The sequence below is a fragment of the Taudactylus pleione genome, unplaced genomic scaffold, assembly GCF_031769625.1.
Source record: "Taudactylus pleione unplaced genomic scaffold, aTauple2 ptg000015l, whole genome shotgun sequence".
Lineage (NCBI taxonomy): Eukaryota > Metazoa > Chordata > Amphibia > Anura > Myobatrachidae > Taudactylus > Taudactylus pleione.
Window position 1 is genome coordinate 9,002,974 of NW_028284417.1, and position 18,102 is coordinate 9,021,075.

The 18,102-nt window shown below is 40.5% G+C and overlaps 1 protein-coding gene across 3 annotated transcripts in view; it reads right to left on the reverse strand.

The window, feature by feature from the left end:
* IMPG1 (interphotoreceptor matrix proteoglycan 1) overlaps positions 1 to 18,102 on the reverse strand; it is a 316,264-nt gene that overhangs the window by 19,257 nt on the left and 278,905 nt on the right. The window contains exons 14-16 of one of the 3 annotated variants that reach the window (XM_088471631.1): positions 16,582 to 16,755; positions 16,300 to 16,482; positions 15,911 to 15,991 (exon numbers count right to left, since the gene is read on the reverse strand). The exons of 1 other annotated variant lie outside the window; for it this stretch is intronic. In XM_088471631.1, the coding sequence (XP_088327757.1) occupies positions 15,946 to 15,991; positions 16,300 to 16,482; positions 16,582 to 16,755 (403 nt within the window). In that variant the 3' untranslated portion in view covers positions 15,911 to 15,945. The remainder of the gene's footprint in view (positions 1 to 15,910; positions 15,992 to 16,299; positions 16,483 to 16,581; positions 16,756 to 18,102) is intronic. One more of the 3 variants, XM_088471628.1, reaches the window with a different exon arrangement.

Below are 18,102 nucleotides of genomic sequence, written 5' to 3' on the forward strand. Positions count from 1 at the left end.
AATTCACAAAGACAGAATTTTTTTTGTTTTTGTGGAGTGCACTTTGGGGGTTACACCACCCTTTACAAGACAGATGCACGCTTGGCGCTGCTGCTTTGAGGATGCACTTACAGTGCAGACAATTCACAAACACAGAAGAAAATGTTTTATTTTTGTTGGAGTGCACCTTGGGAGTTACACAACCCTTTAACAGACAGACGCACTCTTGGCGCTGCCGCTTTGAGGATGCACGTACAGTGCACACAATTCACAAACACTGAAAAAAAAAAAAATTTTGGAGTGCACTTTGGGGGTTACAGCACCCGTTAACGGACGAGCCAGCCGGCCCTTTACTTATGACACAGGCGCACGCTTGGCGGTATTTTGTTGATGCACGTGCGGCTACTGTGCACACAATTCACAAACACAGAAAAAAAAAAATATTTTTTGGAGTGCACTTTGGGGGTTACAGCACCCTTTAACGGATGAGCCAGCCGGCCCTTTACTTATGACATAGGCGCACGCTTGGCGCTACTTTGATGCACGTGCAGCTACTGCACACACAATTCACAAACAGAAAAAAAAATATATATTTTTTGCACTTGGGGGGAGCACCCCTGATGGACAGAGCACCCCCTGGACAACACTACAGCACCCCTTTAGGACTGGGATACTGCACAACACAGCACAGCCAGCCCCTATAGACTTTGGAGTGGACACAGCCCCTATGGACAACTGACTGCACAACACAGCCCAGCCAGCCCCTATGGACTTTTGGAGGAGTGGACACAGCCCCTATGGACAACAGCAGCACATCACAACACAGCCAGCCCCTATGGACTTTGGAGGCGTGGACACAGCCCCTATGGACAACAGCAGCACAGCGCAGCACTACACTACACAGCCCAGCCAGCCCTAACTTCCACCCTCCCTCTTCACTGTCCACAGCCGAGTGAGAAAATGGCGCAGACGCGGGTACCTTTTATAGAATCCAAAACCCGCGAGATCCGGAAGGCGGGATGATGACGTTTTGCCTCGATTTCAGATCCGAGTCAGACGGGAAAAGTCGAGCCTGACTCGGTTTGGGGGGGGGCTCGGGGGGGTTCGGATTTCAGAAGTCCGAACCCGCTCACCCCTAGTATATATATATATAACAATACAAGGTCTGGCACTCCAGATAAACGAAGATATAGCAGGGGTGCCCTCATAAAGGGGATAAATAAACGGCTAGAGGTGCGGCACTCCCTTATAAATACGAATCACACAGACCACAGCAGTGATAATAGAACGTTTCAGTACTTTAAGTACAATCTTCAGCCATACAATACATATGTACACATCTTACCTTAAATACACCCCACTGCCCAATACACAAGAAGCGCGCCAGACAGGACACACGAGGCCAGCCGGCAACGCATCCCGATGACGTCATCAACAAGCGCGTCATCAGCTGATCCCAGCACCTCACCATAGCAACAAGTAAACATATACAGATAACGAACATGAATAGAAATAAAATTACCAGACTTATAATATCAGATCCTCAGTAGTGTCAAGTAAATACAAATGCATCTATAAAGTCTTCACCACCTTAGCTCAAACAATATTATGAGTTTACACAGACATCTTTCATAGATTACATACTGAGAATTTTGCAAGATATTAGTCATGTCACAAATAACTTTCCAACAATAGAATAGTCACACCAAAAAAATATAAATATAGTGTGCATCAACATTATATGACAAAAGGCATGTGATTTAAATAAATACATATCAGAAGCACACGTTAACCTAATAGCATGCTAGAGATCTTAGAAACGTTAAGATATTGGCATATTAAAAATATTACATATTAGCATAACTATGAAATATTAGAAACATGATAAGCCCAATGATTCATTGAGCCCACTAGGTGCAATCATATCCAACCGGTGAATCCACCTCGACTCACATTGTAACAACAAACGGTTTTTATCTCCACCTCTGCTTAATTGTGGGATATGATCAATCATCCTATAGCGAAGACACGCCAGATTGTGATTGAAATCCACAAAGTGGCGAGCCACTGGTTGATCACTTGAACCACATGACAACGCAGTGCGTATACTTGAACGATGCATTGCCATGCGTTCCTTAAATTCTTAAATTTCCGTTGGGTTTTGCCCACGTAAGAGAGCCTGATAGATTACAAATTAACTATTGCAAGTCAAATGATGTCGAATGAAAAATCTTTTTCCAGAATGAGGGTGAGTAAAGATCTCTCCAGAAATTAAATACCGACACGTTACACAAGAAAATCTAAAGCATCCATTTTTCACCACCGACAAGAAATGCTTCGTAGGGGGTATCACACCACAATTAGAAATGTCAGCCCTAACAAAGATGTCTCGTAAATTCCTACCTCTGGAGTAACATGACATGATGTCAGTATCAGTTAGGCCCAGGATTTTGTCATATTTAAAAATAGGCCAATGTTTTTTAGAGGCCCTATTCACACTGGGAGACAAGACATTAAACTTGTTGACCCACAGCAATATTGTTCTCTTATCACAAGACTCACATTTAATCAATAACGACATACGATCAATTAAGATCACCTTCTCCTTAGTGACAAGCAAGTTCTTACTGCTATAACCACATAATATAAATGTATCAATGAGGGCATCAATCTGCGGGCATCACTCTGCACCAATGCAGTATTAGTGTCGTCATTAATCCTCCACACCCTCAACATCTGGGAGTAGGGTAAACCCAGTTTCAGATTTCTGGGGTGACAGTTGTTCATATGAAGAAGAGTATTGCGATCAGTTTTTTTTTTTTAACAAAAACTGATGTAGTTAAGCCTGCTCCTTTCTTGGTGATCAAGACATCCAAAAAGTCAATCTGCTGTTGGTCCATTCTGACCATAAATTTAACAGGGCACTGAGACTTATTATGAGTATCAAACAACTAGAATAACAAACTCTCACTACTGTGCCAAATCATAAGGACATCATCTATAAATCTAGTATAGAATAAGATGTTGGCAGACACAGATATATCAGAAAAAAATAGATCCTGCTCGATCCCAAACATGTAGTTGTTTGCATACGCGGCTGCCGCCACTGAGCCCATGGCACAACCCATGAGCTGTAGGAAATACCCACCATCGAACATAAAATAATTTTTCATAAATAGAAATTCCAAAATCTGGACTCAAAATTCAACAAAGCCTGACTCATATAAACCACTTCGGGTCAACAGATCTTTCACAGCCTTTAGACCATCACAATGTGGGATGACTGTGTACACACTAGTTACGTCGGCACATACCAACCACGCCTCCTGCAGAACATTACCCAAATCATTTAATTTATTTAACAGCATGATCGTGTCAAGTAAAAAATTAGGATGTGATTGTTTCAATGGCTGTAAGATAGAATCCAACAGGACAGAACATGGTTGTGCTAAGGATCCCCTTGCACTGATGATTGGGCGGCAGGGTGGGGGATTGATTCCCATGTGAACCTTGGGGAGAGTATATAGTAGTGGAATTATTGGAAAATCTGGTGATAAAGCCACAAACAAAGGTTCTTCAATAATGTTCTTTTCCAAAGCACATTTCAGAATATGGATGAGGACGACATCTTGACTCTATAGAGCCAGTTTGTGCAGGGACAGATTAATTGCCAGCTTGTTTTGTGGGGGCCCAAACAAACCAATCATTTCAGCCACAGTCGTGTGGTTGGTTTGTTAAAGTGTGCATGTCCTGTTTATACAACATAAGGGTGGGTGGGAGGGCCCAAGGACAATTCCATCTTGCACCTCTTTTTTTCTTTGCATTATGTACTCTTTATAGCCTAGTTTTTCAAACTGCCATCCTGTCTGCCACTGCAGTGCCACTCCTAGGTGGGCCACGTGTTTGTGCCGCCCACTTATGTCGCTTAGCATAGTCATTCAGCTACCTAGGTGCAACCGTTTGGCCTAAAACAATAGTGTGAGGTGTGACTGGAAATTAATGTTAATGAGGTTAATAATAGCGTAGGAACAAAAAAAAACAAATTCGATGATTTTAGTGTTTTTATGCTTTTTTCCAAAAAAATACAGATCCAAAACCAAAACCCGGAAGGGTGGTTTTGGCAAAACCAATCCAGATCCAAAACACGAACAAAGATCCAGATCCAAAACCAAAACATGAAAAGTGGCTGGCCAAAACCCAAATTTAAGGTAAGATGTGTACTTATGTACTATATGGCTGAAGATAGTACTTAAAGTACTGAAACGCTCTATTATCGCTGCTGTGGTCTGTGTGATATTTTATAAGGGAGTGCCGCACCTCTAGCTGTGTGTGTGTGTGTATGTATATATATATATATATATATATATATTAGAAGAACTTTGTGTCTGTCGGGTTGCTCCAAATTGGTGCAAAAACTCGATCCGTCAAGTTAAAGCAGGGCAATAGCAAAAACAAATTTTATTGACAACATTAATGCAAGAGATAGGTGTGGCAGCATGCGCACGGCCGGTAAGGGGTGGGGGGAGAGGTGCTTTGGGCCTTGTTTCACTTGAATAAGAATAAGCAGTCTGTGCGCAGTGAGTGGTGAGTGAAGGCACTGCTGCCACCAGTCTGTATAGCGCTGCTGGTCATGTGGTCCACTCCCACGAATGGGCCCCTATGTAAAGGAATACATCTAAAACACCTCAAATAAAAACAAGGTTGACAGAAGCGATGTCATGGTGGGTGAAGCTGTGGGCAACAGCTAGTATGTATGTGTGTATATATATATATATATATATATATATATATGGGAATTGGACTTGTTTGAAATTGAAGAATCTTTTTTTCTCATAAATGAAATAGGAATGGTAAAAAAAGGGTAAAAATTTAATTTTCTATCAGTAAACAGGGTTTACATCAATTTTTCTGGATAAACTGGATAATACACATCAATCTCCACATGGTATAAAATAAAGTCCATTGTTGTAATATACATCTATAACGGTTTATATAGAGTAAGCCTAGAAAGCGCTCTGATGTCCGTTTTTTCATTGATATGCTTCACTGAAATCGTCACTGCTCGGCTCCCTTTTGTCAAACTGCATCAAAATTTGACCATTGGTTCTCGAGATTATCCTGAATAAACAGACAGACTTTATTATTTATATATATATATATATATATATATATATATGTTATACGTGCAACAGCCTATATATGCCTACTCAAATACCGACTATACAGGTGTACTTGCAACAATATAACCAACGCGCCCCACAAACTAAGGTGCAGCAGTTTTTCATAACACTCTTATAATGCAGGTACGGGGCCTCGGGTTATGGGGAAACACATGCTATTCCTGGGCCACCACTCTATTGAAAGTGGAGATGCACCACAGTGTGCACCAAAGGACAAATGCAGAGCGTGGCCTACTGAAAATTAAAACCGTATGTATCAAGTGGCGGCTGCCGATATTAGGGTATACTTGGGCTTAAATGCCAATCTGTGTGGTTATTTTCAGCCATGCACATGTTCTCTCCAGTTACTCACACTTGCAGGAATGAACGTAGGTGACTGGCGTACCAGTCTATATTTTGTTCCATTATATTCTTAATGGTAGTTGCTTGCTGAGACAGAATAGCGTGAGGAAGTAACTTTCATCTCCTGCCCCTAATGGAGTCTAAAAATTTAGCATATGTCAAGTTTTCTGGTGCCAATATCTGCATGCACACCAAAGTATTGTTATATGTAGATTTGAGTGTTTTAGAATTACAGTCCCAGTTGCCTAGAAACCCCACTTCCCACATGTCCATGGCCAGTGCTAGGTCCCTAAGACTCCTGAACTTGCTCCAACGCTCCACAGAGTGAAGGACTTGAATTGTGGAATGGTGCCCATATCCGGAAAATAAAACCATTCAGCTCAGGCCGGCCAGCTCTCTGTCGCATCTAATGGCTATTGAGATCTCTGGCCCTGTATATATCTGAAGTATTACATACACTGCATTTTGTATGAGGCAGACTATAGCGTGTTAAGCTCGAAAAATGCCATCTTCATGCCTGGCCACACTCACCCTAAAATGAAACATTAGGAAATCCCCTCTAGAAATCTTGCATTTGTCCATGGTATACTATGGTTGTGGAGTTGGTCGTAATTGGAGATACTTGACATACACACGTACTGTAAGTATGCTTTTTTGCAACAAACTCTGCAAAAAAGCATACTTATCGCTAGCTGATCCGATGTGTTTTAGACCGACCCACTGGCCCTGGTGCTGAATACACACATTGCACAATTATCTGTCAGATGTAGCCATGCCGGAAAACCTCATATTGAGCTAGGAAACACCGACCTGCGCCGCCTCCTTTCCAACTGTAAGTTTGTGCACACACTATAAAGGGGATGCAATCGGGAAACCGGCTGCCTTAATCCCGACAGCCGGCTTCCCGACTGTCATATCCCAGCGAGGGTGAAATGCCGGGCGTCTAGATGTAGACGCCTGACATTTTCCCGACGCCAGGAGACAGGCACCCGGCATTCCGATCGAAGGGATGCCAGGCGCCGCGAGCGGACAGCCGCGGGGGGGGGGAGGGTTAGGTTTAGGGCACCCGGGGGGGACTTAGGGTAGGCACCCCCCCCGGGAGGGTTAGGGTTAGGCTAGGAGGAGGGAGGGTTAGGGTTAGGCACCCCCGTGGGGGACTTAGGGTTAGGCACCCCCCCGGGGGACTTAGGTCTAGGCAGCGGGGAAGGGGGGGTTAGGGTTAGGCACTTAGAGGAGGGATTAGGGTTAGGCACTTGGGGGGGAGGTTAGGGTTAGGCACACCTAAGGAGGCTTAGGGGGTTAGGTTCGGTTAGTTTATACTTACCTTAGGGACGATCAGGATTTCCAGCGCTGTCAGACTTCCGCTGCCGGGAACTCTGCTTCTGTCGGCCTGCCGATACCGATTCCCTATAAACTGGCCCCTGCTGTAGTGCAGCATGGATTTGCCAGTTTGCCATCTTTTTGGATTTACTTTTAACTCTAAATGAGGCCTAACATGTAATTAACAACATACTTTGTTTATAATTTATCTGAAACAAGGGGAGGGGATATTTCATATTTACAAAGTGCTTAGATATATATAATCTGTATGTATAACATTGGCTATGGTAATACACTTTCCAGCACTGATAAGAATATAGTCACTCAATGCAACCGCTTTGTAGAAAAACAAGAAAAATGTTTTATCTATTTTATCATGCAGGTTGAAGCCTACAACATGATTTTCAACCACATGTCCTTTCATGGCATAAATATATTAAAGAGTTATGGCTATTCATTAAAGTCTACTGTTGCCACTTCCATTTGTCTTTTAAAATATTGTTATGGCAAGGGACTATGCTATTGTTTCTTTCCCAATACCTGGTTTATCTCAGCAACATAGCAAGGCTGTTATTAATCACTGTGCGGTCAAAGGTGTAGGAATAAATTGCAGTGACTAGCAAGGTGAGGCTTTGCATTTCCCACCACATATATTTTATGTTCCTTAGCTACCCCATATATATAGGTATACAGAGAGAGAGAGAGAGATGGATACCAATAATAAAATACAAATTCATTGTTTCACTGTAAATTAAATGTCAACAGAACACTTATGTAAAGATGCACTGAAAGTCTTTTAAGTTTCAAATTGCTTTTCATTTGCACCACATTTAGCTGAAAGCTTTGTTTTCGTTCACCTAGCATAAAATGTTCTCTGAAATCAAGGGGCTTATTTAACACAGTGGCAGCTCCAACCTTTAAACTTAAGGGGGGTTGCAACTGCCTAGCTACTGCTGGTTGCATGAGGAACTCCACATACAATGTACTTTAATTTACCTTAAGCTATGGCCTACAGCGATATGCCATAACGCACCCATAAGACAGTGCATTTCCATATGTCTGAATATCCACCACAGGAACCCCCCAATACATATCCAGTATATTTCTGAGACCATGTGTCTCAATCGCTACTGCGCCTCTGTGTGCACACACTGTGGGACGCATGCGCAGTGCGACTTTGTAGTGACTTAGACGAATACACAGTTGAAAAAAAAAAATCAACCATTTGTTTGAATATCGGTATTGCGTGCAATTCAGGCCCAATGTTTTTGTGTTTATTTTATATAATATATATTCACTATTATATAAGATAAGTCACATCAAATACAATTAATTATCAATTGTACAGTACTGTTATAAATACATAGATTTTTTTTTATAATAGTGGTTTAGTGTTCTAAAATATATATTTTTTTTACTAAAGTTGTAGGATTAATTTTTCACCTGTCAGTGACATTAGTAAAGGACATTATTTTATTACACTAAGCCACTGATATTAATTAAAAAAAAATGTAATAACAGTACAACTGATAACTAATTGTACAGTATGTGATGCGACTTATTTTATACAATAGTAAATAGTGAGTCAGTCAGTGTTTGCTCATGCACAGCTGCAGTGCTGCATAGTCTGCAGCTGCTAGAAGCACATTATGGCCAGCGATTAGCACTGTATGGGCTTCCTGCTGGAAGCTATTACTGCTAATCACACTTCCCTCTGATATATATAATGATAAATAAAAATGGATGGATTTATTTATCATTATATATATTTTAGCGCTGGTTCCTTTTTTATTGATTTTTACTTATGTTTAGGGATTGACACTCCCTTTACCAGCTGCTCTCCTGATAGCGCGTCATATCCTTATGTTTTACACTTCCCTCTGAAACTGCCAGCCCTGTGTGAGATGATGAGCAGGAAGAGATTCCAATCGGAAGCCACTCCAGAGTCATCTCTGTCTCCTGCTCCCTGCCTGTTCATACTCATGGGGGCGGAGCCAGTGGCAGTGGATGGAGCTACATGCCAAGGGTGGGGCTAAGTGCCAGGTAGGAGCTCACTGTGGGTGGCAGATAAGCTCCTTTGTGCTTGACAAACAAAAATGTAGTTGTAGGGAAAAGATTGATCTATTTTAGAGCAATTAATAAAATTAGTGAGTGAATAAAATGGGCGAACATTTAAAAAAAGTGTTTCGTGTGAATCTGCTGCCAGCAATGTTTACATAGAGGGAAAATACTGTATGTGATAGGAAAAAATAAATGCAGTTTATGGTAGTAAACAATCTGAGATCACAAATGCCAAAGTTTCCACATGTAATATAATTTGATTTTAATATATATATGGCATAATTCAGCTGAGATTGTAGGTATGGTAATATCTAGCTTTCCAATATATACCCTTAGGGACACATTCCTGATCCACCCAACTATATCCTATTCCACCTTGGCCAGGTGTCCAATACATAGGTGGTGTCTCTATTTAACTGCTAAGGATGTAGTTTCTATGTCATGGCACATCCCATACTTCGGAGGTCTTGTGTAATTCCCAAAAGCAGCTGCCTTCTACTGTAAGGAGCTGCTCTGAAAGGAGCAGTTTATGTTTAGGGCTCATACTAACATTTTACTAGAGTCAAAACTAGCCAAACATGTACTGTAAAAAATAATAGATACAAAAGCGAAGGAGTCTGACACTAGAATCCATTGCATTTTAACCCCAGTAAATTCACCAGCTGAGCCTACAGTTTTCTTATTAACATTAAAAAGAAAGTACAAAAATAAGTTTATACCTACAGTAACATTAAGAAGAGAAATGCAAAAATATGTAAATATGTCTATAGGTTTACTGCTCATGCCGGTGTATAGGGTCTTCTGGTATAAGCTCAGTAAGTTCAAACATCATACATAAAGTTCTATATGAATGATGTTATGCTTTATAGATGATTCACCCCACAAGCAAAAATCTGTTTTGTGGTTTGTATAAATTAAATGTTGAGTTTGGCAATATCCTCACTGATCAGTTGTTGGATGGTACAATAGTTTATACATGTCCACTATCCCGGAACTGGCAGATGACTCCCAATTTTGGGGGTAAAGGATCTCAGGACTCTCAGAAAGGTGGGCCTCTCTCCTGCTCCCTCCACCCACACCATGAAGTGGACACAGCAAGGTGAAGTGATGATGCAATTTGCTTCAAATAACATCTCCCTCCCCAGCGATGCAAAGCTGGGAATCCCAACGAAACATGGCATCACAGGGGTGGGACCACCACCATCCTGCCCACCTAGACTATCCTCTCCCAGAGTGGTATGGATGGCCATTGGTAGATTAACCATTGATGATCACCATCGAAGGTGCTTAACATCTATGGCATCAAGCCATCAATTGTTTACACTCATCAATGGGAATCCCTTCTGTCGGGAATGATAGGTCAATAAGTGAAGTGGGCAAGGTTTAGCATCATGCTTGAAGATGAGGCTAACTCCATTTCCCCTACACTGAAGAAAAACAAAAGAATGCTGCCTCTCAGTCATTGATAGTGGAGAACTATTGTATCTATGCCATCTACGCCGGTATCCCAAAGGTAATTAGCGGGGTTGGGTGGAGGATTAGGGTTTAGGGTTAGGCACTAGGGGGGAGGTTAGATTCAGGCACTGGGGAGGGTTAGGACACCAAACGACAGGTGTCGGTATCCTAACCATGTCAGGATGTCGGCATCAGGATTTTAATCACCGTAATTCCAAGCACCGGCATCCCGTACCCATCCCCACTATAACATATTGCTTTCATAACTGTTTGAGATTGTAGTTTTGGATTCCTTACTGGGTCCTGTATATTGAAAGCTCTAGCAACATTGGGAGCACTAGATTAATTTCAAAAACATCATTAGCAAACCATCAATGTTTCTAAACCATTAATGGTCCATGAACATCCCTACTAAGAGGATATTGCAGTATGCAATAGTTACACTGTATACAAAAATATGTTACTGCACCTATCCCTCACTATTGTTCTTTATTACATTATCTGTTATATAGTTTTTTGCAATTAGGTCCCTATTTACTACAATACACATTTAAAATGCGGTTGTAGCGTGATATTTTCGACTAAATTCACATTTAGGAAATATCACTTGGATGCACTAACATCCTCGTGCTGGGACAGAGCTTGTGATAGAGCTCTGTCCCTGTGAATCCTCTTTGCACACTTCTAATGGTATTTTTAGCAAAAAATACTATGAGAAGGTGTCTGCGCATGTGCTGCGGCCACTAAGAGCTGACACTTACCTCTGTGATCAGTGATCCGGTGAACTCCTATGTGCCTTCGGTGAGCTGGTCACTGAGCTCCTGCACTGTGACCCCGGTCATCTGTTGTGTGCTGTAAACTGAAATGCTGGTTTACAGCATACATCAGCTGACTGGGGTCACCGTACAGGAACTCGCTGACCGGAGGCACAGAGGACGCCACCGGACAATCGGTCCCTGGATGCAGTTTTGAGGTTTTTTAACTATTTTTTTACGTGATCAGCTTGTGGTCTATTTAGACAACAAAGCTGATCACAGGGGTCGGCTCTGCTCTGCCTGTTAGAGCAAAGCAGGAGTCATATAAATTGGGAAAGCCTGCATAATGCCATCTGAAAATGGTGTAATTTTCAAAGGCCTTTCCAAGATATTTTTTTTTACAATTGAACATTAGTAAATTTGGGCAGATCACATTTCCCATTACAAATATGGGAAATGCGATCTGCTTACTAACAATATGTGAATTCATTTTTTTCACGAAAACTGCTCCAAAAGCCATTTAATAAATTTATGCGAAACTGAAATAATGGGAAAAGGGTGTGAAAACACCCTTTTTCAATTTTTTTTTGTAGCTACATTTGTCTTCAATTGTCAAAACAGGTACCTTGATTTACTGGAATTTGAATGGTTGTGAATATCCAATTAAACCACCTATTTGTAGATCTGCTGAAATGAAACAACCCGTTGTCGCCTATAAATGTAGCATGTAATTGGAAACCATACCTTTGTTCGAGATGTAGTCAGCATCCCGACAGTCAGGATGCTGACGGTCACAATACAGACAGCGACATCCCGACTGTCAGAATACCAGTAGATTGCGGAGGTAAGCATTAGGGTTAGGGGGAAGGTTAAAGGGAGTCAGGATGCCGACATTCACAATACCGACAGCGGCATCCTGACAGAATACCGGCAGATTGTGGTGGCGAGTATTAGGGTTACGGGGAGGCTTTTAGTTAGTGACTAGGGGGAGAGTTAGGTTTAGTCTGCGGGAGGGGGGGTTAGAGTTAGGCTGCAGGACAGGAGGTTTAAGGTTAGGCTGCAGGAGGGGTAGAGTAAATGTTATGATACTTACAGAAATATGACCGTCAGGATCCCGTACACAACCCCTTTGTTTTAATTACAGTCAGTAAATTGACTCATGCACTATGCATTGGAGAAGATATTCTTCACTGCACTGCATAAATGTTTTATATCACTCTATCATTAGCTGCACATTATACACAAAATACTGATAGATTCTGCAGTCATTTACATATTTTGTATTCCGCATATTTTTGTTACTTGTCTATAAGAAGAGCTGAATATTAATGCACAGCAATTTGATTAGCAGGTGTTGTCATTACTCAGATCTCTGCTGAGTCTGTAACGCAGATCCTAAATATCTCAATAACACTGGTGGTTATGCAATACTGACCTCCAATACCCAGATGGCTATGTAATATCTCCTCAAATGTTTCCTAAGTATGAACTAAACTCCAAATTCTTTGTGATAACCCGAATGAGTGGGTGTCGTATGTGTGATCTGAAGGTTGTGTGTTGGAGCATTTAAGAGAAATTAAGGACTACATGCAACGATCTGCATTTAATGTGGTTATGAGGAGATAGGCTAAAGGTGGGGTGGAAGGTGATGGCTCATGGTTTTTAGTTCAAAAATCCATCTAAGCTCTTCTTTGTTAATGATTGTAGTCCCCACTGCTCCAGTTATATGTTACTTTATTACTACAAACTTTAGTGATGATGCTCACAGTTGTATTTTTCTTTTTATTGGTTCTAAACACTGTTTCTGCTAGCCTAGATTTAAGTTCTATACGTGTTCATCTATCCTTGTTTTAAGAGGTTGATGGTTCTTCTTACATATGGGCATGATAGCATGTATGCCACCCATTTGGTGTCACATTAGATTTGTTGTTCAACTTTGTTTTTTTTGCCTGTGACTCCTGAAGTGATATAATATGGCTTGATTGTCCAGTGGTTTTGCTTCCCAATCATCTTCCACCTGTTGTTTAGGTCTTAGTGGTCGTTGTTTGTGTGTATCAGGTGGGAGAAACATGATTCTTGTCTATGTGCTTCCTGAGGCCTTCCTGTACACAACTCTTGGTTGGGATGTAGTTGGCATCTCGGCACTCAGAATACTGGCTCAAGAATCCCAGTGGCTCCTGACAATAAGTGTTAGGGTTTGGGGTTAGTGTCAGGCATTAGGGGGAAGGTTAGGGTTACGCTGTGGGAGGGGAGGGTTAGGGTTAGGCTATGGGGAGGAAGGAAAGGGTTATGCTGTGGTAGGAGAGGGTAAGGGCTAGGCTGCGGGAAAGGTGGGTTAGTGTCAGGCATTGCAGGGAGGGTTAGGGTTACGCTGTGGGAGGGGAGGGTTAGGGTTAGGCTATGGGGACTAAGGAAAGGGTTATGCTGTGGTAGGAGAGGGTAAAGGCTAGGCTGCGAGAAAGGTGGGTTAGTGTCAGGCATTATGGGGAGGGTTAGGGTTACGCTGTGGGAGGGGAGGGTTAGGGTTAGGCTATGGGGACTAAGGAAAGGGTTATGCTGTGGTAGGAGAGGGTTAGGGCTAGGCTGCGGGAAAAGTGGGTTAGAGTTAGGTTAGGGGAAAGGTTAAATTACTTACCTGCATGCGTTGTGATTTCCAACCTTTGGGATTCCGGCACCAGGAATCTGAGTGCAGGCATTGTATGAGCTGGGATCGTGTACCCAACCCCTTTTGGTTTTGGTGGGAGCATTGTCTGCAGGGCGCCAGTGTTTGTTCATGATTTGTTTATTTTGTTAGGTGACATTTTGTATTATGTTACAAAGTATATGTCATTCATTGTATTATTATTTTTTGTTGTTTTTGGTTCTGTATGTCTGGAGGGTGTCCCTGTGGATCTGTTTAGCTTCTATGAAAGCTTTGTCTGTGATGGATTTGCTATAATGTTTCTCCAGTATGTTGGTCACTTGGTGTTTTACTTCTCACTATTAGCCCAAAAACATACACTATATAGTTCTTGATATATTTTGCATTTAACACAGTAGCATTTATTAGTGCAACCCCATTCTTTCAGTATGTCACAAATATGTAAAGGTCTCAGGTATCATATGCATTTGACAGCATCAGGTCTCTAAGCTGCTTTGCTCATTTCAAATGTGAATACATACAGTAGGTCACAATTCCACCACTCTCATAACAAGTAAAACCACTTGCATAAGCTGCTCATTATAAAAATGTTCCAAGTGCTGGAACTTATAAAAATAGATCATGCAAGTCCTGAGGTGCCAGAAGGGATCAGAGTATCCTCCTGGACAGTGAAAGGTGGTGGGAGAAGGGGGAGGAATAGGGAATTAAAAAAAATGTTGCAAGAGTTTCTTAATTAAAGTGTCCGACAATAACAGAAACATCGAATTTGATAGCAGAATACGACCTGAGAGATCCATCTGTGCTTTTCAGTTGTTTTTTTTTTTATTTGACAGGTGGATAGATTTGTTTGTAATTATAACATGGTTGGAACAGGGCATTGTTGTACTCCGCAGAAATATTATATTTTCTGTTTGTCAGTACACAAATTATAATAACACTTCAACCCATAATACCTTACCTTGTGATTCATTTCACAGCATAAACATTTTCACATATGTGGTGTTATTCATTTGAAAAGTTCACATACTGTACACTAAACTTAATTTACTTATTCAACTGGCCTGAGACACCAAACAAAGTTATAGTTGTGTTTATTTTTACATGTGTTTCCTCATCTCTTCTAATGTTATGAACTCTGTAGGATGCTCCAGGCAGTTAACACTATCTTAATAATTAACTGCCCTTTTTCCATTGTGATCACCCATAAAGAAAAACATACATATACTTTTCATGGCATTTTAAAGGTTAATTTTGCCAGAATAGTTAATTAGCAACATTTAGAACAAGACACATCTATTTAAAAAATGTCAGCTCACCTATGCAAATACTGTTTTGTCCTTATTAGTTCTCTTCAGTGCATAAAAGGGTTTTATTATCTGAAGGACTATGGAGGCAGCCTTACAGAAAAATATGGAAATGGTCAGTGCAGTGAATATTTAAGCTGTCCATAGAGGATTGCTTAAACTCCCCCTAACCATTTTAATTGGTTAGTGAACCCCTATGCCTAACACAAATATGCACACACAGAGGCACCAAGAGAGGGGGGAGTGGGTACTAATTACCTGGGCCCTGGCTTGCTGGAGGGACCCTGCGGGGGCCCGGGTCTGATGCCGCCCCCCTCCCTCTTACCTGTCAGTAGCCCAGTATATGCTTCTGTGTGCTAGGCTGCAGTGGGAGACTGCTTGCTGCTGCCTCTACCTGTGGGGGCTTCACGGAGCTGAAACTAGGGTTTTTTTCCTGTTTTTTTCTAAGGGGTCGTGGCCACGCCTCCCATGATTCAGCCACACCTCCTTTGCCAGGGCCGGCTCTTAACGGCCCTGTACACACATATTAACACAAATAAAAAAAATTTGTTGTCATTTGAAAAAATAAAGAACTATTGTGCTTGTACATATAAATAGTTTTCTTAATATTTGCACCTGCAAAATACATACACATGACTGGTTTTATTTTCCAGGGAAAACAGGAAAGTTATTAATGATCCTAAAGCTTAGAAAAAGATTAAACAATGTACTATATATGACATTTCTGGAAATGAAAAGTCAGCTTTTGTTTCAGTTATTATTATTTGACCAATCTAATCCTATTTTTGTCCCATACAGTACTTATATATTTGGGAGTTGGACAAAGGTATAAATGAATCAGTAATACATTTACAGAATAATGAAAATGCAAACCTTTTTGTACTGCAAACATTGCTGGAAAACTACTCTCATTGTCTGCTCTTGAGGTTTTCCTGCATAACAGAAACCGGCAATCTGCAAAATGAAGTGAAATGCAAAAGAAAGAAAAAAGTCTTAAGAGCAATTTCAAATAGACCAAGTAGTTGTAAAGAGAAATGCGTCCTTAAGAGCCAAGCATAAAAAGCTTCAGGGTTCCTGTAAGGAAACCTTTCTGGTAGCACGCATGTGGGAGGCATTACAGGCAAATTACCCATATGTTAGTGATGTTGAATAGGGAGGAAAAATAGCAGTGATGATAGCTAAGCTACTTCATGCAATTATATGTTATTAGAACATAGTGATAGAAAGCTCTGGCAAGGAGCCTTTATTCTATACACTTTTACCTCTGCACACTGAGCTGTGCGTGTTGAGGTATATGCAGTCTTCTGTGATCAGTGTGCATTGAAGGACTGATGCAGGCACTTGTAGGACATGTAGGGATGATGGGACTTTTCACACTTTCATCATGGTAAAATGCAGGGTTTATTTTTCCAGAACTGTGCAGACTGTAGCTTTTCACATTAATTCTATAATAAAATATTTATACTTGGTGAGTATGTATGGCATATACAACCATTTCATTTTCTATTGTGCTTAGTGAAATAAAAAAATATTGGCGAGCTTACTCAGATGGTGTCTTGTGGTTGTAGCCTCCATACATTTTCCCAACAAGTTTTAGAAGAAAAAAGGCAAGGAATAGGGCAATGATTGAAGCTGCTACAATAATAAGGTTTATATTCTCAGCAGCGGATTTTGAACAATGTTTTCCACTGTGAAACCAGGATTTACCTTTAAAACAACTAAAATGGACAAGACCTGTCAATAATAAATAATATTTAAGGGTACATTCTCAATTTGTGTAACAGCTCTAAAATTCATGTTTACATTTTAATTTCTAAAATCTGAACACAATATAAATGCACCACAACACAAACATCCAGGAGATATTTTATATGTTAAAAATTCACAACTCTTATATTGTTATCATTCAATACAGACTGTATCACATGCTGTGAATTCATTGTTTCTCCCATTTAATGCTGATTTAAGTAGAGCTTTCATCCTCACATTCCTAGGGGTCCCACACACTGGCAATTTGGCTCAAATTGCTAGAAAATGTCTCTGGCTGCTGAGATTGTTCTGTCGGAACATAATTAAGAGGTGCATGAAATGTATGTAGTAAGCATTCACAAATTAATAATTAATTAAGGGGCCAAAATAATTATTATAGTTATGGGACACAATTATTAATTGGGGCAAATTAATGAAAACATTAAAAATAATATTTAAGAGTATAATGTAGTATTTAACAAATATTAAGGAGCCACATTTTATTTATAAATAACAGGGTGAACATATTTTAATGTTAATTTGGGACATATTCATAATTCAATAATGTAGACATCAATTATGTTGTGTTCCTGCTTCACCCTTACTGAAATTAAAATTTGATTACTCCATTATTTAATTTCTAAATAATATTGACCATGAATATTTATAAAAATATTTGTCCTCTTAATTGAAATATTATTTTACTTTAATTATTAAATAATTGTGCTTCTATGAATATATTTGTTAATTGTGTCCCCCCCTTCATTAAGTATTCGTAACAGCGAAATATGTGGCTTTTTATTGTGTTCTGGCTGGACAAATACTGTAGTTCAAACTCTATGCAATTTGCGCAATCTCAGTGGCCAAAAACACCTTTTTTTAAGGTAATTGCTTTTGGCGGGTTAAGAAACCACAGATTAATTTTATTCAGAAATATTGGGAGAGCAATTATGTTTGAAGATAAATCTGTAAATCACTTTTGCTGGTCTATTTACAGTGTGCAGGGGGAAATCTTTGTTTTGTGTTTATTGTCTAGACCAGTGATTCCCAACCTCGGTCCTCAAGGCACACTAACAGTCCTGGTTTTAGTGATATCCATGCTAAAGCACAGATGGTTTAATCAAAATAACTGAGGTACTAATTAAGTCACCTGTGCTCAAGTATGGCTATCCTTAAAACCTGGACTGTTAGTGTGCCTTGAGGACCGTGGTTGGGAAACCCTGGTCTAGACCAACCCCTCCCTTTCATGCACTTGTGGTGGGCTTATAAATTAATTTGAGCAACTTCCATTCTGTGTACTGTATCTAAAACTGTCA